The sequence below is a fragment of the Acromyrmex echinatior genome, chromosome 5 (genome assembly GCF_024713525.1).
Source record: "Acromyrmex echinatior isolate Ae372 chromosome 5, ASM2471352v2, whole genome shotgun sequence".
NCBI lineage: Eukaryota > Metazoa > Arthropoda > Insecta > Hymenoptera > Formicidae > Acromyrmex > Acromyrmex echinatior.
The window spans coordinates 15,788,702-15,803,793 of NC_141856.1; the positions used below are offsets into that span (position 1 = coordinate 15,788,702).

General features: G+C 28.5%; 2 protein-coding genes across 19 annotated transcripts in view; one reads left to right on the plus strand and one right to left on the minus strand.

The window, feature by feature from the left end:
• Positions 1-1,885: 1,885 nt before the first annotated feature.
• On the plus strand, positions 1,886-10,121 carry LOC105147893 (protein Star). 3 transcript variants are annotated; one of them, XM_011059226.2, is made up of 7 exons: positions 1,886-2,485; positions 3,640-3,906; positions 4,232-4,261; positions 6,007-6,200; positions 6,344-6,538; positions 6,670-6,912; positions 7,478-10,121. In XM_011059226.2, the coding sequence occupies exons 2-7, from the start codon at positions 3,708-3,710 to the stop codon at positions 7,622-7,624; spliced, it is 1,008 nt and encodes a 335-aa protein (XP_011057528.1). In that variant the 5' UTR covers positions 1,886-2,485; positions 3,640-3,707; the 3' UTR covers positions 7,625-10,121. The 3 variants fall into 3 exon arrangements, with proteins under 3 accessions (XP_011057528.1, XP_011057527.1, XP_087262890.1); XM_011059225.2 differs by having other exon boundaries at positions 1,889-2,485; positions 3,658-3,906; XM_087406764.1 differs by lacking the exon at positions 1,886-2,485 and adding an exon at positions 4,561-4,595 and having other exon boundaries at positions 3,745-3,906; positions 4,232-4,281.
• Positions 10,122-10,385: 264 nt separating this feature from the next.
• ETHR (ecdysis triggering hormone receptor) overlaps positions 10,386-15,092 on the minus strand; it is a 94,402-nt gene continuing 89,695 nt past the window's right edge. For 15 of the 16 annotated variants that reach the window (XM_087406761.1, XM_087406762.1, XM_087406760.1 and 12 more), the window contains 2 exons: positions 11,502-12,120; positions 10,386-10,650 (listed from right to left, as the gene is read on the minus strand). In XM_087406761.1, coding sequence (XP_087262887.1) covers positions 10,525-10,650; positions 11,502-12,120 — 745 coding nt within the window. In that variant the 3' untranslated portion in view covers positions 10,386-10,524. Of the gene's footprint in view, positions 10,651-11,501; positions 12,121-12,166; positions 13,738-15,092 lie in introns of those variants that run through there. The other variant, XM_087406759.1, reaches the window with a different exon arrangement.

Genomic DNA, 15,092 nt, shown 5'->3' on the forward strand with positions numbered 1-15,092 from the left:
TTTAGCGTTTTCTTTAATTTATAAAGATCTCTTGGAATATATATATATATATTATATATATATATATATATATATATATATATATATATATGTTTCTCATATATTTAATGCGCTCAAACTAGGCAATATTATTTTTAAAAAATATTATTAAAAAAAATTAATTTTGAATTTGAATAATTTCTCTACATAATTCAAGATAATTGAAGAGCATTGACGTTATCGACTATTTCTTATTCACAGAAAAATGAAATTTTACAGAAATATATTATGTAATTTAACATAGATCGAATATATATACACATATATATTTACGAAGTATGGAGTAACCATAAAGTGAAAAATTAATTATTGCATTTTTCTTGAATATTCACATTGGATGATTAAAAACGGTCGATAATGTCAATGCTCTTCTATATGTTGTGTTAAGAAAACTTAAATACAAATTGTATTGGTATTATTTCGCAAGATTTAACATAACGACGATTTAAATATTAATAAATCTATCTGTCATATTTAAATATTAATAAATTTATTTATAACATTTTACTTCAATTATAAAATAATACTTTTAATATATATAATGTTAAAGATGTTCTAATAAATAATTACAAAGGATGATTTTCATTCTTTCTCCTTATATCGATTTAAATTGCAAACTTTACTAGCAATAAAAGAAAAATATATAAATTCGCATAATCTGTTGAAATATTGTTAGTTACCCGACTAGAAATTGATAATATATCATAAAGATATGACCAGATAATCTTAAGACATGCCGTGTTAAGGTCATCCCTTATCATTACACAATCGGATTAATCATAATACAACAATTGATTTTAACTAACAATGAATTTTTCGAGCTATTGTGTTTATATACATCACTTGTATAGATAAACACCAGATATCTATCATAATATGCAGATTGAAAAAAAATGTGATACTCCTCAAGTCATGTATTTGTCATCACAATGCATGCAAAAACACACACGTGATGTTTTTCTTATAAAGAAGTCCTAGTTCTTCACGCATTGTATTTTTGCTCTTAGTAGAGACTACACGCCAATGTCTAATATCAGTAATAACATTCGTTAATAATAGATAAGTCGATCCACCTTGAGAAGGAGTTAATCTTTGTATTTCACATACACGTTGTGCTCAGCATATGTGATAGTGAGACTGTACATATTATTTTCATAACTGCTAGTAATGTGCCATTCACATGTGTGTCATTTAGCGATTTCATTTCGTATAGAAATGCAAAATAAGTAAGTATTTCTATTTTAAACAACAAATAAGCAAGTATTTCTATTTTTTTATTTTTTCCAAATGTTTCATTCTATACGAATCTATTTAAAAAGATTAAATGTCAATATTAAAAAAATTTTTTAAAGACATTTTTTTAAAGAAAAATTTTTCAAATTTTTCGAGAGTTTGTCATTAATACTTAACTGACGGATATCAAATCCATCCTTGTTTAAAGAATTATTGAGGCATTACTTATTTTATGTTTTCCAACAACTTGATTAAAAATTTATAATTATATATCATCAATAAAAAAATTATAAATGTCCATACAAGTAGAAAAAAAATTGTTTATTTGTATCTCATAAATGTATTTTCTTTTCTTTTTTCAATTATATTCAATAATAATTGATTATTCTTTATATTCTTTAAAAAAGAAAGGGATTCGTAAGCATTAAATTTTAATTAAAAAATTTAGTCTATAGTATGTAGAAATTCAATTATTAATTCAAATAGATTATCTGTCGTAATCAGACGAACCGCTTCTCAAGACTTAAAATAAATTTGTTTATTTTGGAACACCCTGTATAAACACATAAACACAACACACAGGTAGTACCTACACAGATAGACTTGTTTCAAAGAGTATCTTCAAGCCTAGTGCCGATGGCACTCGTTGATATTCATGGTCGGGATATGGCAGCGAGTGGCGAGTCTCTCTCTCTCCTTCCGTGTCTTTCATTTCGGAGATGTCGAAGGCGTCATCATTTGTGAACGGGAATGCCGTTTTGTTCACTGTTGCTTCGCGAACCGTGACACGACACGCTCACGTAAACGCCCATGCTAAATTTATCTCGCGTATCGAAGCATAATGTATTCTTCTAGTTTGCCGCAGCATCGGGCTTGCCACACGCGCGCGTACATTGTGCCACGAAATGGTTCCTCGTGTATATATTAAGCAACCGCCTTATCGCCGATTTAGGACATTGATTTTTTGAGAGATTTGTGATATCTTTGAGTGTAAAAGATTCGACAGAAATACGTCGAATCGAACAATAATTGACTATCCAATGGTAAATCTTGGCAGGACATACAAAACGGAAGTTTTAAAAGATGCAGCGGGAAAATGTTGTATTAATCACTTTTTGATAGAATACGTAAATGATGTCGCTTAAAAACATTTTAGTCTATCTGGGAAAAAATTGAAAATTATACGTTATAATTTTGAGAATAATAGAGGAAGGTAAGTAATAAAGATAATGCGAAACGCATGATATGTTTTATTATGAATAGAAACTGTCGCGTAATTTATTTATTTATAATTATACGTAACGTACATTAATTCATATGTTAACGTCTAAAAAATATTATATATATGTGAAAAATTTTCGTGACTCAGATGAGCTTTTTAGATTCAATACTGAATTATTTTAATTAATCAATTATTCGTTTTATTTGGTGGCCTTGATTAACATTTTTATCTCTAAATTTATCGATTTTCATTAGCCATCAAATTATCTTGACTGATTATCTATTGAATTTTTACTACAAAATTCACAGGTACTTTTGTCAGAGGATTAAAGAATTATAATTCGCCAGCAATATTTACTATATTTGTACGAGTATTATATTGTTTCATCATCTGTGTGTATATAACTATATAGTGATTGAACATTTCATGGTATTGTGTTAAAGATCTTCCGGTCTTTTATCAATTCAAAGTCTATATTTTTGTGTTTATTTTTCTATTCCATTCGATTTTCGTGAAGGTTAATTTTAACGTAAAAAAATATACTATTAGGTGTTGGAATTAATTCGTAGCGTTTTTTAATGAAAGAATGTTATTTATTTTACATGAGCATTAAAAAATACATTAATGAAAGTACTTCCCATCACTTGTAAAACGCTACGAATTAATTCCAACACCTAATAATTTAAATTTTATTTAGATGAAACTGTGTACTCTATATATATACATATCTAATAATTATCTTACTCATTATCGTATGCTCAGTAATGCGCAATAAGTTATAATAATCATAATAAATTCAATGAATTCGTAATCTACTTTTTAATTTCGTATAATTTCTACGAAGATTAAAGTGTTAATGTAAGCAAACAAGATAATTTAAAATTTTATCAAAGAAACTGTGTTTTTGCTATACTGGAACTTAATTTTTTACTACATTTATACCTAGTAGCGCGTAAAAAATGTTTAGACTGCCGAATAGCTAAACGAATATGTCACAGAGAACTGTTAGTTCTTTCTCTCAAAAAAAAAATTGCCTGCGAGCGGTACCCATTTGCCGCTCCCTGCGGTGAACGATGTTTAAACGTTGATGATAAGTCGCGCACGTTGATGATAAGTAAGAGCCTAAGTAATTTCCTGTTGAATAGCATTTCGTTCGCTCGTAGCTACATAGAAGAAACGACTCGGCATTGCTTTTCACACATTTTCCGATGAGATGCAAACCAACGCTAACCAACACATACTTAGGCAAATGTCGAACTTATACTATTCGCGCCGAAAGTGGATTTTTCTGATCGCGCTGATTTCGTGCGTTGTTCTCATTGTTCTTGTCACGAAGTATCCGTTTATTAAAAATAATACAATAATACGCGATACATATCTGGACGATGTTCCCGCAGATTTATATCAAACAGGTGAGAACCTTTTAATGAATGTTCTTTCCAAATGTATTTTTTTCTTTAAGATAAGATACAATTTTGAACATGATACAATTCTGAATAAAATAAAATTTGAATCCTATTTTGAAGAAAAATTTTGCGCGCTTGATTTTTTTTTGTTGAGTAGTATCCTCCTGCTACACAATGAGAATCAAACTTGAATCTCAAAACTGGATTCAAATTTTATTTTAGAATTATATAACGTTCAAAATTGTTTTGAACTATTATTACCTTACCATAAAGAAATAATTCTTCACTTCAAAGGCAATAGCAACATATATTCTTCTTGTCATTGTTACAGTGTTGGACACATGGTACAACTTCTCCAATAGTGAGTAATTCTAATCATTTGTAAGTTACTTTTTAACTTAATATCAACGTATTGTAATCTTTACAGTTTCAGCAAATGTGTTTTGTATAATAAACAGATAAAAAAAAATTGTAATTTCCTATTGCAAGAAAAGAAACTGAAATGTGAAAAAAATACCTCAAAAATAGATTAACATTCATGTTTTTACAGAAATCTTCATTTCGAGAAAATTATACTTGAATGGAAAATTATATCATTCTCATATGTTATTATTACTAGATCGTGATACTTGTAAATTTAATTAACGAAATGTGATCCAGGCATCTGGCATACATAGTATTGATATCACGTGAAGGTATAACACGTCATTCTGTACGCACTTAAATTACTTAAATAATAATCTCAGCGATAGAATTACTAATCACATATTTAAAATACGAAGTGATAGATCAAAGCCGTATCTATAAATACAATTTTGAATCAGATAAAGATAATGCCTATAAGAGCCAAACACAGAATGTCTACGTATAAAATATTTATTTAATTATTAACTAAAGTACAGACGTTTCGATCCTATTGCGGATCCTTCTCAATATCGCAATCCACTTAAATTACTAAATATTAAAAACACTGATAATAAACGAATAAAACATATAATTATAAATCGAATTAAGCGACATGTAGCCGTATCGTGTGATGTAAAGCGATTACATGTTAAATGTTTAGGATCGAAATGTGTTTGTACGTTATCTAATAATTAAATGAATATTTTACATTCTGTGTTTGGCTCTTATAGGCATTATCTTTATTTGATTCATTCTTTTGAGCCTATCAATTCTTTTTATTGTATTATAATTTTGGATCTTGATATTTGATTGACATTTAGCAATAGTAAAATTTTAAAAGTCTGAAAATATATAAACTCTTGTTCATATATTTTTATGTTGATGTCTATTTTTATCGATTTGTTTCTATAATCCGTTAATTACATAAGACAAATTATTAAATAGATTTATTTGATTTTACACAAATTACAAGATATATATTATATTATATTATATTATATTATAAAGATTTGTAATGTATTATATAATATATTGCTTATCTGAGAAATTTATTCTATTTCTTTTTCAAGAAATACGTTTGAATGAAGTAAATAGTACGGGGAAAGAATTTTCTTTTAAAATTTATCCTAAATATAGTAGTTCTGATACAATATGTTAAAATTCTTCAAAATACAATATTATTTCACGACTATCATATTTTAAGGATAAATTCTAAGAAAAAATTCTTTCCGTGTATGATGACAGAATCAATATAGTGACGCATCAATATTGATAATGTATTTTATCTGTTTTTCAGTTAAAAATGACAAAGTCATTTTTATTAACTAATATAGACAAGTTCTTTTTTTTAATATTATGTAAATATTATCACTAAAATATTTTTATAAAAATATAAATTATTTTTAAAAATATATATTTTTTTTGGAAATGAAAATTAAGTAGATTTGCATTATTAATTCTTTAATTAAAAGGAAAATAGAAGTTTTAATAACAGAATATAAGACTGCCCCTGCTATTTAAACATAATTTTTATTTCGCTTATATGATAAAAAAATAATAGTATACATTTTTTTATGTTGGATAAAGCGATATATTTATTTATATTGTATACCTGAATATCAGAAATTATAAAAATATTTACATATACAGTTTGCAATTCTTATTTTTTTGAAAAATAATCAATAATTAACTACTACTTAGATGAAAAATGGTACAACAAGAAGAATATATCCGCCCTGAGCTCAAAAGCCTTTCATGATTTATTGGCCGATATTCATCAAAACTGGATAATATGGAATCATAATCCGAAAGAATCATATGTGCTTCAAGAACCAGATGTAGAAGATCCGTCGATGGGGCAGTCAACTGCGATACGCGAAATTTTAAATGATAAGGTAAAATATTGTAACTATTACAATTTCGTAAGAAATGCAAGAAAAATGTTTTTCACAAGAATAAACGAATGAATACACGAAAATTATGCTCGATCGATTTATGTTATTAATAAATATCAAATTTCATTTATTGCTCTTTACAGAAAAATGGATTTTTCATAGAATGTGGCGCGTACGACGGGGAAATACGTAGCAACACATTATTTCTGGAGCGGTTTAAGGGATGGTCAGGTCTCTTGATAGAAGCTGATCCTATTAATTTCACGAAGATGTTGCAAAAGAACAGAAAGGCCTATTTCTCGCCAACGTGTCTTAGCATTACTAAGAATCCTACGGTGGTAAGAAATCAATTTGTCGTTAATATTTATTTTGAAATAGTGCTGTCGCGAAACTCGAGCACCAATTTTGACTTGGTATATTAGACGGTACATGAATTCCGAAAAATTTGGTGAACCTTATGAAATTGCAGGCATCCTTTCTCATGGCCAGGAATGTGGGTCGTCTACACGAACCCGAGAACAGGACGGAGGATGTGCCCGCAAATACGCTTGACGTGGCTTACACGGGCAAGCACGTCCGCGTGCAATGCTTTCCATTAACACATTACATCGCCGCGTTGGAAATCAAAACGATCGATTATTTCAGCCTCGACATAGAAGGCAATGAGATCGACGTATTAGAAACAATACCATTTAACGAGGTGGACATAAAGGTACCTTAGTTCATTCTGAATCTATGCGTACGTTTCTGATGTTTCTGATGATTCGCGGCATGTTTTCTTGGAAGTGAAATAATATAATAACGATACTTTTGAGGAGTCTACGGTTATTTTCTTCAAAGAAATTATGCAGTTTGTGGGTTATTTTTATATATAATAATATATGTAAATTGTAATGATATATCGTAGGAGAAGTGATTAAATATAGTGTTAAGTATAGTGTTCGATTAAAGGAATGAGACTAAGGGCAATTTCATGTGGATATCCTTAATTATATCTCACAGTCTCCATGGACCATCCCCCCTTCTCATATACTTCTATCTTTTTTTCTTATCTTTCCTCTTCCTTAACAACGTATATAAAAGGAATTCTCCAGAGATAAGAGAAGTTCATTATCAGATTGTTTCTCTCGTCCTGATGAAGTAAACTGCAATTCATGAAACGTTGATATTTAATGATATATCAAAACACGGAACCCGCAAACTATATAGTTTCTTTACGGAATGTACTTAATATTTTTTATGGCACAATTATGATGAGAAATACATGTACGTTTCAGACTCTCTCTGTGGAATATATACACAATAAAAAAGGACGAAAATACCTGGTCGATATGATGGAACGTCGAGGGTACTATGTTTACAGTTTAGTCACACATCCGGACAATTTGGCAAACGATATTATTTTTGTAAAGCGCGATACGTGACGAATGAATACGAATAGACAGAAATTACGTATAAAGAGTAATAACAATCTAATTATTTTAATAATGTCTAATCTCTTGATATTATTAAAATAATTTAATCTCTTTGATGTGTTAGTCTATATGTATAATTATAACAATACATTGTCTCCATCAAGAAATTGATATATCATACGAACAAATATCTGGAATTGTTAATGAAAACATTTTTTGTATCATACAAGATATTTACAAAATTATGTTTTTATAACTTTATTCTTTTAGTATTTTTATAATTATATTCTATATTAATAAAATAAAGTGCTTCTTTTTCTATTTTTAAGTTTCTGTAGGAAATGTAATAACAAATCGTACACAAAGACATTTCTTTAATTTATAATAATTTAACAATGCCTTAATTAAGAATAATAATTAGAAATAAATAGGGATAAACAGAATTGTACAATCGATAACTGATAATCATATATAGCACATTGTATTTTCTGTACTTGATAAAAATTAGTCGCATTTTGTTACAATTCTCTCGACATTTTCTTTAATTATACAATTCTAAAGAACGCATTGCTCTCTGATTATTCTAATAGTATATGAGCAGCTTATCTTGAGAGCAATTCTGGTAAAAATAAAGAATAAAATATCAATATGAATTAGTATACATATATCTGTGCATGGCACATGCATATTTCTAAACTGAAAAAAAAAATTCTAGCAAAATATTTACGGTAAATAAATACTTAGATAAATGAAAAAAAATGAACGGTTCTTGTATCTAATAAATATATGTTTACATTCGGTAAATATTCCGTTAGAATTATTCGTAGAAATATTTATTAAAATTTAGTAAATTTCTTTCTCAGTGTAAAAATTGATTCAGATAGCCATTAAAAGTCTATATTGTATAATAAGATGTAAGTCGCTTATATTAATTAATTGTTTCAATAAAATTTGAATATTCTACAGATTTGCTTTGTATAAGTTCTATACGTTCTATATTTTATAAACAATCGTAACTTCTGTTAACGATGCCAACGTTCTCCGTTTTTGAAATAGTTCCAACGAAAGACGTCAAATTGAGAAATAATTTTATAAACTATTAAAATTACAATTAAACAAAACAAATATTTATTGCTCGTATCAATTACTTCATAATAAAGTTATTGTTTGCGCGACGCAATTTCTTTTCCTCAAAAATAACTTTAATAATTGCATATTGATAATAGTGTAACTTTCAATATTGATAATATTGAATAAATATAAATATTTCTACAACAATTAAGAAATAATATTTTAATTATTTAAAGTTATTTAGTTTTACGTTAAAAATTCTGATCAATGTTATAATTATTCTGTTAAATATGTACTAAAATAATATTCTGTGTATTTTTGATAATATTAATACAAGCTTTTAACTTACAAGCTTAATACTTTACAAGCTTTTAAAATTACGAGAGAATTGTTAGCATGCAAATATGCGGATTATTTAAGAAAATATTAATTTGCATTAACTTAAAAGAACACTTCTAATATATTTAAGATCAGAATTTATGCATTTTCTCTCAGTTCTTGATGAAATGAATTTCTTGATGAAATAGAAGAGATGGTTTCTTTCATAAGAATGTACACTAAGAGAATTAATTTCATAGTTACCTGACATCGGAAATTAAATACATTCGATTGCAAACTAAACTTTTAGTGAATTTAAAATAAAATTCGAAAGAATATTTTATATAGTTTTAATTATGTACATCGATTGAACGTATTTAGTATTTAATAGAAGTAATTTATATTTAGCAATTAAATTTAATTTGGATGTAACAATTTATTAACGAGAGAAAATGGAGAATTTCTGAGTTATTTTTGTACAATTTTATAAATACTTTGTTTTTTTCAATGTGTCACATGTCTGCAGACAAATAAATCAATAGAGATAAATAAGCACCAATTGAATATGTCTCGAAGATGTTTCTCTTGTATTCATTTCTTATTGATATTTATATTTTTACATCTATTCATTGTAGTCATGTTCAGATATATAATAATTAAACGTTGTCTCTAATATGCGTTCTAATATGCGCATTATAGCAGAATTCACTTAACAGATATTATATATCATACAAATAATTAATATTTCCTGTAATATTTTATATCAACAAAATTTTGATAACGCATTTATTATGGATGTGCATATTTATCAATAATAAATTTCGATATTCTTATAAAATTAGATATCTATTAGATGTCAATTAATTGTACCAATAATTTATTGGTTTTTATGAGCATATAAAGTATTATATATTGTAATATATTAGCAAAATTATTATATAAAATATTAGTAGATTTTTATTAGTATTAAATACATTACAGATTGATTTACTATACAAATAATATAATAATAACTAATAATGCAATAGGTAATAATGATGTAAAAGTTCCATTCATTAATAAGTATTATTCTTATGATTGTAATAAATAATAATAAATATTTTAATTCCAGTAAAAATTAATGTGTTACTTTTTTTATTAAAACACATGCTTTTCTAATATAAATGGCACTAAGATACACCTAATGACTATATTCTCACATGGCGATGTTTGTAGTATTATATTATCATTTTAATGAAAATATTATAATCATATCATATTTATATCAGTCTTATCTTATTAGAAAGCTGATATTAAGAAATAAAAATTTTTATATAACTATTTCTACAACAATTGCACATAAGCTTTCTAATTCTTTAAATATTTTGCTAAAGATTCGCTATTTTGCATTAGTTTACGATAGCTTTGCCAAAATCGTATTTTGAATCTAACTACCTCGTTAGAAAGTATTTCTTCTCAGATGCCAGCATCATAGAAAATATCCACCATACATGCCAATAACAAGGTGTACCGTTTAAAATTTAATTAATTTCTGATCTATGTACAAAATTTGCAATTTCACTTTTGTGCCGACTTTTAACAATATCTTGCTTCTGTCGTCGAACTTTATCACTGATTCCATCGGCGGAATAGCGAATTTCTGACCCCTAAAATACAACAAAACAATCTCAATGTCAATTAATGCAAAAAAAGAAACAAAGAAATCACTAAAAATAATTCCATTATTTTGCTTCATACTCTGTTCTTTCTCACCTATGTATATCTGCTTAATTGAATCGACATTAAATATCACGATTAAAGTGTTTAGGAACGAAAGACTTGCGTACGAAACTATCTTATAATTTTTATGCAAGTCTCTTGAAAAAATTATTTTTATTTACTATATATATATATAGTAAATAAAAAAATTTATATATATGTAGCCTACATAAATATACACATAATAAATATATCATATATAAGTATCAAGTAGGTATAAAATCGAGGGGAACTAAAATTGTCTTAATTTAATAATCTTGACGTAACAAGTATCTACTGTAATTATTCTACTTTAATTTTGGATGGACTTGTAAATATCTAAGTTAACATTGACATAATAACATTTAGTAAACATTCAGTTAATAATTATTTCTAAACTATTGTTACAAATATTTAAACAATTTACATTTAATTATTAAATATTAATAAATAATTACATATTTCTATTTAATTATCCATCGTAGAAATCCTGGGATAACATAATAAGGTATATCAAAAAAAGAAAGCTAATATAGAGAAAGGCAAGAGAAAAAAACAGCTTATTATTGTACAATTCATTGTATAACTCATCTATGATTTCAAAAAAACTACACTAAATTATCACTGCATTAAAATACTCGATATATTTATAAAATTAAACGTAACTTTCTTGTTTCTTTTTTACGATATTTCCGGCTACAACCGTGAATAAAGGCAATTTGATTTGTTTTTCCGCGGACGTGTCGTTGTTGCATGGTACCTTCACATTGCAGCTTCTATTGCTGCTGTGTCTTCGCCAGAAGTCCGAGTGACTGCTACTGCAATTGGTTGACCCAGTCGTATAAGTACCCGTACGATCCGACGTTTTCTTCTTCTTCCTCTTGACGGGTCCCAAACCGCATAACTTGAGGAAACCCTCCCTGAATTTGGTCGACATCAAATTATAGAGAATCGGATTAATCGCTGAATTCAAATATAGCATCACTCTGCAGAAATACAAAAGACTGTAGTAGCCTTCGATTCCAAGCGAGACAACCATCTTGGGCGGCACGATAATGATCCAGAGGGTGAGAGCCTTGAAAGGTAACAAGCATAGGAAAAAACATAGCACCACCGTGGCCAGCATCATGACCACCTGTTTGCGATACTTGAGCAGATTGTTCGCCGGTCCACGACTTATCGCCGGATTCGCCATCAGGTGTCTGGCGATCACCGTGTATAACACTATTAGGATCAATAAAGGGATCACGAAGAACACGAAGATCGTCGTCAGAATGAAGCCCGTCATCCAAGTCGTCGAAGCTGGTGTTGTACAAGTAGGTATGTACGTACCATCGATGTTCTCTTCTATCTCGTAGGTTACCATAAGCAGAATAGGACTAGAACGTGTTAAAAGATAGAGATCGATTATTGCGGATACATTCATTATATAGCAAAGCTCCAATAAATTACTATAATGTAACTATTGCTTGACACGCATAGCGTTTCTAAAATATAATACTTTGCGACAGCTTGCAAAAAAAATCTTAGCGCAAATAAATTTCTGTTGTGCAAACTACATATTAAATAAACATCGTATTAATAACTTAAACAATTTATGGCCAAAGCAGTGGGAAAAGAATGATAAAATCATTTAACATAGGGTATTTATAATAATTTTATATATCTTTGCATCTAAAATGTATAAGAAATATTCGTGTAACATTTGGTATAAGATTAGATTTTGTATCTATTTAATCGTCTGCAATACTGATAATGAGATCACATCATTTAAAGTTGAAACTTTCTGAGCGCATCCATGCGGATTGTTCACTTCATTCTCGATCGTAGCTTTCACGAAAGTTCTCCAAGTTTAATATCTCCCAGAATGTCGAAAGTTTTCTCGTACAAGTTTCAATCAATCTTTAGCACAACACTTTGTATTCATTTAATATACTCATATCCTTTTATAAAAAATATATTATAGTTTTTCGATATCTTCGTTTTGTTTACCTATGTTTTTTAATTATTATAAATATAATTATTCATTACTCTTATATCTCTTGTCAGAATAAATATAATTTTTCAATACTTCTAACATTTTCTTATAGCAAATATAACTAAGAATCATAATCCTTTATCTTTATATCTTTTAGCAACACGTACGCATTTTTTAAATATTTCCGTATTCTTTTATAACAAGCACATCGAGTTCAACTGATTTCTCTGGTTTTGAAAGAAATACGTTTAATGCTGATATTTTATTTAATATTCTAAAATTAATACATCTATATAATTATTTATTTCTTTGAATGTAGAAATTATGAATCACAGTTGCCGCGTTATTGTAGTCGATCATAAAAAGTTCGTTCAATCACAGAAAGTTTTCTTCCTGATTTAAATCCTCCTGCTGATTTGCAATTCTCCTCACGCCAGTGCTTCTGTGTGTGATCCTCTCGCTTTCAAAACCGCACAGTTTCAGAAAACCCCGTCTAAACTTGCTACTCATTAGATTATACAATATCGGATTGCTGGCGCTATTCAAATAGAACATGATCCTGCAAAAGTTGAGCAGACAGAAGAATGTGTCGTAATCGATCGCGGCAATCTGCTCGGCGGGCGCTATTACAATATAGAAGATGAGGAGCCGATAGGGCGACAGACACACGAAGAAGCTTACAACTACCGTCAGCAGCATGTACACCACCTGTCTCCTGGCCCGGCTATGATACGTGTCGTTGGTGCCGCCGGACGTCGTCGACGAGTCACGAATCAGGTGACTCACAATAAACGAATACAATACTACGAGAATCACAAATGGCGCGACGAAGAAGAGCAATACTAGAAGCAGGAAAAACGTCACGCTGGCGACAGTGTCAGCCTGCGTCAGACACACCGGTACGCGATTCACCTGATTCGCCACCTGCTGATCTCTTCCGACGTTAGCAACGACATCGTGTGCAATGCCGTGATCAGTCATCTTCATTTCGCGATACTGCGATACCCAGATCATCGGACTGCAATCAACCGAAAAAAAAAAAAAAAAACGAAAACGTACTTTATTTCATCTCATTTGTTTCTCAACGATAGAATTTTGCGATTTTAGCGAAACCGACCCGCGGTAGTAAGCAGGCAGAAGAGAAGAGGCAGAAGCGAACGGAGTTTACTTGGCATTTGATTGCTTTACAGTTCAATAATTCAAGGACAGTTCAGAGTGGAAATGCTCTTCGCAGGGATAAATTGAGGACACGACGTAGGTTGATGAGATAAAGATAGATTGCAATTTTTTGCGATACAGAGATGATACATCATACGTATTAAGCCAAGATGTGCTTAAATGCTTTTTTAGCAAAATTTTTTAAAGTCACTTAATTACATCGTAATAAAGATAGATGCACATGACAAAGCTTCGTGAACTACTGTTCATCTTGTTAATTAAATAATAAATATACAGGAAATAATATCTTATAATGATCTTATCCTGTGAATTCATACAAATGATGTCCATTTTTAGGCATCAACCTAAAGTTATCAAAAAGAATTAATTTCATATCAAATAAATGCATGAAAAAGAAAAAATATAAATTTCAACTATAAACTCATCTTAGATTAGATTTAAACTCAAAATATTTTGAATATTGACATGTTAATATAGCTTTGTTTTTAAAGGAGTTATAAAAATAGTTGCGATTTTTATCTCACAAATTGGATTTAAATCTGAAATATCTAAAGAGAAAAATTTTTTATCGATATCAATGTAATGTTATTCAAACAACTATTAATATAATAAACTTTATTTCTTCAATTTTTAAAGTATCATAGTTTATCTTTATAGGTTTTTTAATCTATATTTTCTCACTTTTCTTATCGCAAACAGTGAACGTTCTTACGTGTAGTATATATGCCATGTAAATTGTATATAATGTAAATATTCAAAATAGAAGTGGATTTGCTAAATTCAATACTCATACTCATCAATTGAAAAATAGCTTTCTGAATAGATACTTCTATGTCATTCTGATAAAGTTACTGCAGCATGAACTGCGTTACGATATATCGTATAAAAAAAAATTCTTCTAGGACAATGCAATTTCGTGTCAATATAAAGTACATAAAAAGTATAATATAAATAATATAAAGTATATCATCGCATAGAGAAATTTAAATTAAAATAAAAAGTTATTGCTAAATTTTATATTATAATATAAATTTTATTTTTACGAAATTTATTCTATTGCAGATTATATAAAAAAAAAAGAAATACATTTCTATTTCTAATTTGCAAATATGTTCCATTTAAAAGTTAAAAATTTCAAGGTACATGCAAACAATTTCTTCCTTTAATTTTCTTCGTAAAATTATAAAGTAAGTG

Coding starts and splice junctions, on each gene's coding strand:
- LOC105147893 (XM_011059226.2), top strand. CDS start 3,708: ATGCAAACCAACGCTAACCAACACATACTTAGGCAAATGTCGAACTTA. Junction 4,262..6,006: donor ATGGTACAACTTCTCCAATA/GTGAGTAATTCT, acceptor ACTACTACTTAG/ATGAAAAATGGTACAACAAG. Junction 6,201..6,343: donor GCGAAATTTTAAATGATAAG/GTAAAATATTGT, acceptor TGCTCTTTACAG/AAAAATGGATTTTTCATAGA.